This window comes from Schistocerca piceifrons, chromosome 8, assembly GCF_021461385.2.
Source record: "Schistocerca piceifrons isolate TAMUIC-IGC-003096 chromosome 8, iqSchPice1.1, whole genome shotgun sequence".
Lineage (NCBI taxonomy): Eukaryota > Metazoa > Arthropoda > Insecta > Orthoptera > Acrididae > Schistocerca > Schistocerca piceifrons.
Window position 1 is genome coordinate 285,313,716 of NC_060145.1, and position 9,929 is coordinate 285,323,644.

Sequence of the window (9,929 nt, forward strand, 5' to 3'; positions counted from 1 at the left end):
AGTAGTACAAGTTTATATGCCAACTAGCTCTGAAGATGATGAAGAAATTGATGAAATGTATGATGAGATAAAAGAAATTATTCAGATAGTGAAGGGAGACAAAAATTTAATAGTCATGGGTGACTGGAATTTGATAGTAGGAAAAGGGAGAGAAGGAATTGTAGAAGGTGAATATGGAATGGGGTAAGGAATAAAAGAGGAAGCCACATGGTAGTGTTTTGCACAGAGCACAACTTAATCATAGCTAACACTTGGTTCAAGAACCATGAAACAAGGTTGTATACATGGAAGAAGCCTGGAGATGCTAGAAGGTATCAGAAAGATTATATAATGGTAAGACAGAGGTTTAGGAACCAGGTTTTAAATAGTAAGACATTTCCAGGGGCAGATGTGGACTCTGACCACAATCTATTGGCTATGAACTATAGATTAAAACTGAAGAAACTACAAAAAGGTGAGAATTTAAGGAGATGGGACCTGGATAAACTGACTAAACCAGAGGTTGTACAGAGTTTCAGGGAGAGCATCAGGGAACAATTGTCAGGAATGGGGGAAAGAAATACAGTAGAAGAAGATTGGGTAGCTTTGAGGGATGAAGTAGTGAAGGCAGCAGAGAATCAAGTATGTAAAAAGACGAGGGCTAGTAGAAATCCTTGGGTAACAGAAAAAATATTGAATTTAATTGATGAAAGGAGAAAATATAAAAATGCAGTAAATGAAGCAGGCAAAAAGGAATACAAACGTCTCAAAAATGAGATCGACAGGTAGTGCAAAATGGCTCAGCAAGGATGGATAGAGGACAAATGTAAGGATGTAGAGGCTTATCTCACTAGGGGTAAGATAGATACTGCCTACAGGAAAATTAAAGAGACCTTTGGAGAAAAGAGAGCCACTTGTACGAATATCAAGAGCTCAGTTGGAAACCCAGTTCTAAGCAAATAAGGGAAAGCAGAAAGGTGGAAGGAGTATATAGAGGGTCTATACAAGGGCGTTTGACAGAACACTGAAAGACCTGAGTCAAAACAAGGCCCTGGGAGTGGACAACATTCCATTAGAACTACGGACAGCATTGGGAGAGTCAGTCCTGACAAAACTCTACCATCTGGTGAGCAAGTTGCATGAGACAGGAAAAATACCCTCAGACTTCACGAAGAATATAATAATTCCAATCCCAAAGAAAGCAGGTGTTGACAGATGTGAAAATTACCGAACTGTCAGTTTAATAAGTCACAGCTGCAAAATACTAATGCGAATTCTTTACAAACAAATGGAAAAACTAGTAGAAGCCGACCTCGGGGAAGATCAGTTTGGATTCCGTAGAAATATTGGAACACATGAGGCAATACTGACCCTGCGACTTATCTTAGAAGATAGATTAAGGAAAGGCAAACCTACAATTCTAGCATTTGTAGACTCAGTGAAAGGTTTTGACAATGTTGACTGGCAGGGGTAAAATACAGGGAGCGAAAGGCTATTTACAATTTGTACAGAAAGCAGATGGCAGTTATAAGAGTCAAGGGACATGAAAGGGAAGCAGTGGTTGGGAAGGGAGTGAGACAGGGTTGTAGCCTCTCCACAATGTTATTCAATCTGTATATTGAGCAAGCAGTGAAGGAAACAAAAGAAAAATTCGTAGTAGGTATTAAAATCCACGGAGAAGAAATAAAAACTTTGAGGTTCACCAATGACATTGTAATTCTGTCAGAGGCAGCAAAGGACCTGGAAGAGCAGTTGAATGGAATGAACAGTGTTTTGAAAGGAGGGTATAAGATGAACATCAACAAAATCAAAATGAGGATAATGGAATGTAGTCGAATTAAGTTGGGTGATGCTGAGGGAATTAGATTAGGAAATGAGACACTTAAAGTAGTAAAGAAGTTTTGTTATTTGGGGAGCAAAATAACATGATGGTCGAAGTAGAGAGGATATAAAATGTAGACTGGCAACGGCAAGGAAAACATTTCTGAAGAAGAGAAATTTGTTAACATTGAGTATCGATTTAAGTGTCAGAAAGTCATTTCTGAAAGTATTTGTATGGAATGTAGCCATGTATGGAAGGGAAACATGGACGATAAATAGTTTGGACAAGAAGAGAATAGAAGCTTTCAAAATGTGGTGCAACAGAAGAATGCTGAAGATTAGATGGGTAGATTACATAACTAATGAGGAGGTACTGAATAGGATTGGAGAGAAGAGGCGTTTGTGGCACAACTTGACTAGAAGAAGGGATTGGTTGGTAGGACATGTTCTGAGGTATCAAAGGATCACCAATTTAGTATTGGAGGGCAGCGTGGAGGTTAAAAATCATAGAGAGAGACCAAGAGATGAATACACTAAGCACATTCAGAAGCATGTAGGTTGCAGTAGGTACTGGAAGATGAAGAAGCTTGCACAGGATAGAGTCTCAGGACTGAAGACCAAAACAACAACTACTACTATATAATTGTTATACCTCTTAAACACAGGTATTGATTAAAAGGGACTTTAGGTACACCTCAAAGTAAGCGTACGATAGGTCTCTCATGCTCAGTAGTAGTTTATTATACAGCTTTATGCAAGTATATTCAAAACTGTTTTGGCACTTACTTAATCTGGTGTGTTCCAAATCCATATTGCTTCTGTTTTTTGTTCCAGAGTTGTGGCTAGCACTTCTGCAGTTGAAATTTTCTGGTTATTTTTTCATTGAGAGGAGACAAGACTTAATGTAGATGGAAGATATAGGATAAGTGAGAGTGGATGAAAGCAGAATATGAAGATGGAAGTTGTTTCTTACTAATAAAAGGTTTTGTGTTGTCCTAATCATCATCATTTCATCCCCACTGACGTGCAAGACACCAAAGTGGCGTCAAATCAAAAGACTTGCACCTGGCGTACAGTCTACCTGCCGGGAAGCCCTAGTTACACGACATTTACATTTTTTTTAGTAGATCACTCACAGAGTTTAATGCAAAACACTTCCATGTTGGCATGCCATTTCAACTGTGGGTCAAAATGGATCACTAGTGTACCGACAGATGCACACTCATTTACTTTTTGTACCCAATCTACAGATAAAAAAGTAAACAATTTTTAAGCTCTCATTAATTTAGTGTTAGTTCATTTTTGTGTAGCTACTCTGCAGACCTATTAAGCATTGTCAGTGTTTGCCTTTCCACGTTGTCTCCTTCTCTCTGAAAAAGAATGACTAAGGGTGCTCAAAATGAAGAATGGCTACATTTTCTGTAACATCTGAAGTACCATCATCATCCAAAGCTAAAGGAATAAGAGGGAAGGAGGAACTAAATGTTTTGATGAGAGAATTTACATTTAAAACGCTGTGTTGATCATATTCTGAGACTTAAAAAAATTATTTAGCATGGTAGAGTTTGAAGTACAACTCAACGCAGATTACCAAACCATAAATTGTGCACACAAGTCCTGCACCTTACCCATTTTCAACATGTGAGATATATTATTCTCTCTCTCTCTCTCTCTCTCTCTCTCTCTCTCTCTCTCTCTCTCTCTTTATTTCTTTCTTTCTCTCTTTCTTTCTTGATTATATTTTGAAAGTGGCATTATGCAGGAGTTAATGCATTTACTGATGCTTTGTTTTCCATTTCTTTGTGTCCAGTGAAACCTTCCTCTCATTTTTTTTTAAAAAAAGAACTGAATTCTCACTTATAAAATTTCTTCAAATGTCTGATTACTTTATAAATGAGTCAAGATGTTAAATATTTGATGTTAAGCATGTATGTGAGAAGAAGCTGATAAAAGGTTTGAAATTATGTGTAAAGTTTCTTGGAAGTTTTAAGTTGGTGGGAAGTCACTAAGTACTCTCATTATCAAACAGTGGACAAGTACAGCCTGGTAATTTGCACTCAGTTTCAAGCAAAAGCTGATTTTTTTCATCATGCCTCTAAATGTTTATGATGTTGCAGTGACAATAATATCAACTAATCAATTAATTTCAGTGAAATGACTGTCTATGATTTCTTTGAGATGTATTCATGACTTCTTCAACATGTGTTGATTGTATGTGTATGTGTATCCATGCTTCTCGTAGGTGTCTTCATGCTTAATGAATTATTTGTTGACTCTATAACAGAGTTTTATGATCATTATTAAGATAGTTCAGAAATTCCTTTCTTTATCCCCTACACTGGTGACCACCAATTAGAACATGGATAACACAGTGACAACAGAGTCAGATCCATCACCATTGCATCCTACTTTGGAGCCATTTCCAACATCAATCAAACAGGAACATATACCAGTTTCTATACCAACAGCTTCTGCTTCAACCACAGCTGAGCAAAAATCGTCACGCCAATCGGGACCTGCGTCGTGGTTCATCTCCACCAAACATTGGTAATGTGAAACTGTCACCATTTTGAGCAACAAACAATAAACTCTGGTATATTAACATGCAAACAGTATTTTACAAACACCAAGTGCACCTTAACTTCGACAAATATGCATTAGTGTCAGTGCAACCAGACTCTGATCACATCAAAAGTGTGAAGGCTGACCTCAAACAGGCTCTAACTGAACATTATTCTCTACCCCTCCATGAACATTTTAAAAACTTGCTCTCATCTCAAACCTATGTACATCTGAAGTCTTCAGAATTGCTATGAGAATTCCGTTCATTTGCACACAAAGACCTCCTGACTGAGACTGCTTCCTGCACAGTTATGACCTGTATTAGCTGCTTAAACTAATCTGTCACTCGCAGATTTAGCTAAGAAGCTACTTACCTGGACAACAGTGTTCATTATGATCAATTACCGTGTGCATCCAAGAGTGGCCTCGGACCAAGCAGGCCTTACAATTTAACAACTAATGGCACTGTATCGCACATGACTACAATGGACAAAGCTAGCTCTTACGCATGCTGCACCACAACATGTACACAACAAGCAAGTGATACCTGTGTTGAAATTCAACGTGAATTTGCATCCCCCAACAAATCCCTAGGATGCAAAAAACGAAATTTCACTAGTAACACAAGTGAATCTTCCACCTGACGTTGATTTCACAAAACATTTGGCACTAATGAAAAAAAAAAAAAAAAAAAAAAAAAAAAAAAAAAAAAAAAAAAAAAAAAGGGTTCTGCACTGTGTGCATATCCAAATGCAAGTGACAAGCATTAGTGGGCATTCCTGCTTATCATTAAAATTAAACATGTCCAACCACAACCAGTGCCCTACATTGCAGTAATGCAATGGTCGCACAACATTCCAACAGGCTGTTTATCAATGACAGGAACACCGGTTACAATTTTCTAGTCAATTCTGGCTTGGATATTAATGTTTTCCCATGGTATCTGTGCTCTGAACCAAGTTTAGACACACTCATAGGTTGACTGCAGCAAACAATACTACCCCCATCAACATGTATGGTGAATGTAAAATTTCGTTACATTTCTGCCCTTCCTTCTGCCCATCATGGAAGTTCATTCTTGCTGATGTTAGTAGTCCAATCATTAGAGCTAATTTCCTAGTATTTTACAAGGTGACACCAGACTTAGTCAAAGGCCATTTAGTAACAGTAGGTACTGTAATACGTCTGACTGCGGCCACTTTTTCCAACTTACTGTGAGTGGCTGAGAAGGAGGAGGGAGCCGGACACCCTGGGGCGAGCCCCTGAGGAGAGGACAATGCCATTCTGCACATACACAGTGGGAAGCCGGGCAGATGTCCTTGCCTTGCTCAAGGAGGGACACGCTGTAAATCACCTGTCTGACAACAAGAAGTGCGCCGAGAACTGATGGACATCTGCAGCCATTACGGCAGAACGCCAAGAATGTATGCGTGAAAGCATCCGAGTTATTCTGGCCTGGCAGCAGTCATTTTACCTGCCTTAGAAAGCATGAATGTGACGACAATTCCACCACCCCACAGGTACAGTGAGGAGCATACAAAAAGCGGGGGGAATCGGCACAGGGAGGCATGTGAAAGAAGTCAGTATTCTTAAGAAGATGTTTTTCTCAACAGTGAGGACATTCCTTATGAATCACGGACACCAGCATATTTTGAGACAGAGGCCATTTGTAGCTGCTTTCCCAACAGCCTTGGAATGCAGCAAAACTCTTAACAATGTGAAATTGTGAGAAAGGTGCTGATTCATGAACCACATATCAGCTCATGCCAGGTAGGAAATTTCCACCCCACGTGGAGAGGAGTGGCTTGGAAAAGGCTGCATTGAATATTTTGTCCACCAATGACAACACCGAAAGGAAGAATATTTCGAAGAGGAGTTGACCTGAGAGGTGGAAGAGAAGCAGTTGGGAATTGTCGAGACACCGCAGAAGTGAGAGGACGTGGGTGCTCTTCCATCATTGCCAACATCCACCTTCCAACACTGTGATAGCACAGCTCCAGCCACACAACCGACTATGGGCAGATAATGAGGAGATCACAGCTGGGTCCCGCCGCGACTGCTGATGAGGGCAGCTGACTCGAGCCGCACAGTCCCGAGGCGATGCACCGTACAGACGAAGCATCTGCCACTGACAGCAGTACACAATGAACGATGACGAAGAATGGTGAGATGATTCATCTCCTCCTCCTTCTCTTAATAACTGAGTTGTGTCCACGTCCAGTCAAATCAGCCCTGAGATTTGTAACTTTGTTTTGGTTTTGGTTTGTGTAAACAGCAGGAAAGTAAATACATTTCTTTCATGTTTGAATCATATAAGCAATCTTTTACATCCATATATGAACAACTTAATTTTGTACTCTTTTGTCCGATTTCTTTTAATTATTTATAGTAATTAATTGTTGGCTCCTAACATGGGGCAATCTCATCAGACATCTGCTCGGCATTTCACGTCTGGCAGCAGAGAGAAGAATTCACAATTCACTACATTTTTGGCGCCCAACGTGGGGTGACCTGACTGGTAATTTTCATGGTATCTGACATCACAAAATAATTTTTTCAGAGTCCACGACATTTTGATGCCCAACGTGGGGTGATCTGATTGGTAATTTTCATAGTATCTGATATCACAAAATAATTTCTTGAGTTCACTACAATACTATTTTCCATCAGTCATGTCACCTGTGCAGGTTCATGATAAGTGGTCTGAGTTCACTTTGGCTTGTATGAAGACCTCCTCAGTGTCCTGCATTAAATGCGGACCACAAAGATGTGCGGAACAAGAGAAGCAACCTGTTCCTTCTAATACTGTATCCCTGTCAGGCAATGAACTCTATGCCATCTCTAACAACAGTATTGGTCCTCAATTACTGTGTGAATTTCCTGCACTGACAGACTCTGCTAAAGCACATGAAAAACATTCAACACCACACAGCATCACTTCAAAACAATGCCTGGACAGCCTATCTTCTCCCATGCATGTTGACTGTCACCAGATGAATTCAAAGCAGCACAACAGGCAATGAACAAAATGTCAGCAGAAGGCATTGAGTCTGTGTCAGACAATGATTGGGCATCATCGCTCTGGACAGCAAAAACAAAAATGGTTCATGGAGACTATGTGAAAACTATCAAGTTCTAAACACTCACACCACACTGGACCTGGTCTCCACTACAGCAGACTTCAACTACATACTTTGTGATGCTTCTGCATTCAGCATCATTGATTGTGCCAAGGAATTCTCCCAAATTCCTATGGAGAGAAAAAAAAATTTCCATCATAATACCATTTTGACCATACCATTGATCCACATGGTCTAATGTGCTTCTCGAGTGAGAAGGCGTACCAGTCCCCAGCACAAATCTGCCTGGCAGATTAGTGTCAAGGTCCAGTGTGCTGGGCATCCTGTGGATGGTTTTTAAGGTGGTTTTCCATCTACCTTCGCAAATGCTGGCTGGTTCTCCTTATTCCGCCTCAGTTACATTGTGTTGATGATTGCTGCGCAAACACCATTTCCGCGTATGTGTACACCATAATTATTCTATCACGCGAACATCTGGTGTTACACTCCTCTAGTATGAGACATTCCCACAGGGGTCCACTGGGGCCAAACTGCACAATAACCCTGGGTTCGAGTAGGGCGGCAGTGGGCTGGGTGGACTGATGTGGCCTGCTGTGGGGTTGTGAATCACTAACAGCTACGGTGGGACGAAGCCTCTTCGTCATTTCTAGGTCCCCAGTTTAATACATACATGCATACGTACATACCAGTGATACTTTATGTCCTATGAATTACGTAACGCCACAATGTGGCAAAGGTTTATACATTGTGTTTTATGTCATCTCTCTTTTGTCTTCTGCTATGTTGATGACATTTTGATCTTTTTCCAAATCGCTGCAAGATTATTTTTAACACGTTCATCTTTCAATGCCTTGGGATTATAATACTCTCAGCCATCTCAAGACGTGTGCGTTCACCAAACCTGAAGCCTCCTTTTTGGGCTAAAAGGTTTCCCATTCTGGTCTAGCCTCAATGCAGGAAAACATTTCTGCCATTCAGGATATACCACGCCCCACAACATACATAGAACTCTGTCGATCCATCGGAATGACAATTTATTATAGTCATTATCTACCAAATGTAGCAGTGACACAACAGCCTCTCGATCAACTTCTCTTGGGCAAAAATACATCTGGCAACAGGAAGGTATCATAGAATGCAGAAGCAGCTGCAGCAGTCGAAAATGTTTTCAGCACTATCTGAGGCTACATTGTTCACACATCCAAAGTCTGGGGTGCCGATCTGGTTCTTTGTCGATGCCAGTCAGGCAGAAGTGGGCATGGTCTTACAAGTGCACAGTTCATGGCACCCTTAGTATTCTTCTCCAAGCATCTGAAAGAAGCACAAACAAAATGGTGTGCCATAGACAAGAACTGCTGGTCATGTACCTCACCATAAAAACACTTCGCAGTGTTTACTGATCGTTGAACTCTCACATCCATTCTCCAGTGACCAACGGAACACACATTACCATGTCAAGCCAGACATGCACACTTAATGGCTCAATTCACAACCGACATTTGTCACATCAAAGGCAAAGATAACACTGTCACTGACTGCCTCTCGTGAGTAGTGTGTCAGTGGTGGCAAACAATTAAATCCACTCATCCCACAAAAACACCATTGAGGTGTCATCAATGCAATCCATGGCATGTCACATTCCACATCTCTCAGCATTTGTATGCCGTTACTCAAGACTTCCCACTACCATTGCCATGCTTTGCCCACATCCACTGGTTGGTCCACTACGAAGCACTGACAGTCAACGTTACCTTCTAACAATTGTTGATCGTTATACCATGTGGCCCAAGGCCACACCTCTCACCAGCATCACCTTTGAATCTGCTGCCACAGCACTGATCGACATATGGTTTTCTTGCAGTGTCACTCTTCTCACTGTTACAACTAACCTCAGCCATCAGTTTGAAGCATCATTATTCAATGACTTATTCAACTTGTGTGGTACCTATCACCTTCGTACCACAAGCTACAACCCTGCTAGCAGTGTCATGATTGAACACATGTACTGGTCACTCAAATGTATCATCACGTGCCACAAAGAGCCAAGGACTGATACTCTGGCCTTGGTGCAGCTTGGCCTCCGGACAGCATTAAAAGATTATACGTCCTGTTCTCCAGCACAACTAATCTTTGGTGAACAATTGCGGGTGCCACGTGACTCCATCACACCTTCACCAGCAGAGATTCTTGGGGACCAGCCGAACTTTCTTTAAAAATTGGAGCAACATATCAGTCGTCTACACCCACACAACCCACAGCAGGATGGTCAAAGTGATCAGTTCATCTTCCAAGAAGTACACACATCAACGCATGTTCGGGGGTGTGATGATGCCGTCTATCTGCCTCTCACTTCCCCACACTGTGGTCCATTGCTCTCGAGGGGACCTAACACTTTCATCGTCTGCAAGGGAGGATGTTCTGGGACAATATCAATAAAAAGACTCAACCTGCCTTCATTGCTCCTCCCCAAGATGAACTACCATGCAA

At 41.2% G+C, this 9,929-nt stretch overlaps 1 protein-coding gene across 1 annotated transcript; it reads left to right on the plus strand.

Annotated features, from left to right (window-relative positions):
• The first annotated feature begins 9,220 nt into the window (after nucleotides 1-9,220).
• On the plus strand, nucleotides 9,221-9,655 carry LOC124712276. Its single transcript, XM_047242570.1, has one exon. It carries the CDS (start codon nucleotides 9,221-9,223, stop codon nucleotides 9,653-9,655), a length of 435 nt encoding a protein of 144 aa, XP_047098526.1.
• Nucleotides 9,656-9,929: the final 274 nt, after the last annotated feature.

Excerpts from the sequence above, each read along its gene's own strand:
- LOC124712276 (XM_047242570.1), top strand. The coding sequence starts at position 9,221 with ATGTGGCCCAAGGCCACACCTCTCACCAGCATCACCTTTGAATCTGCT.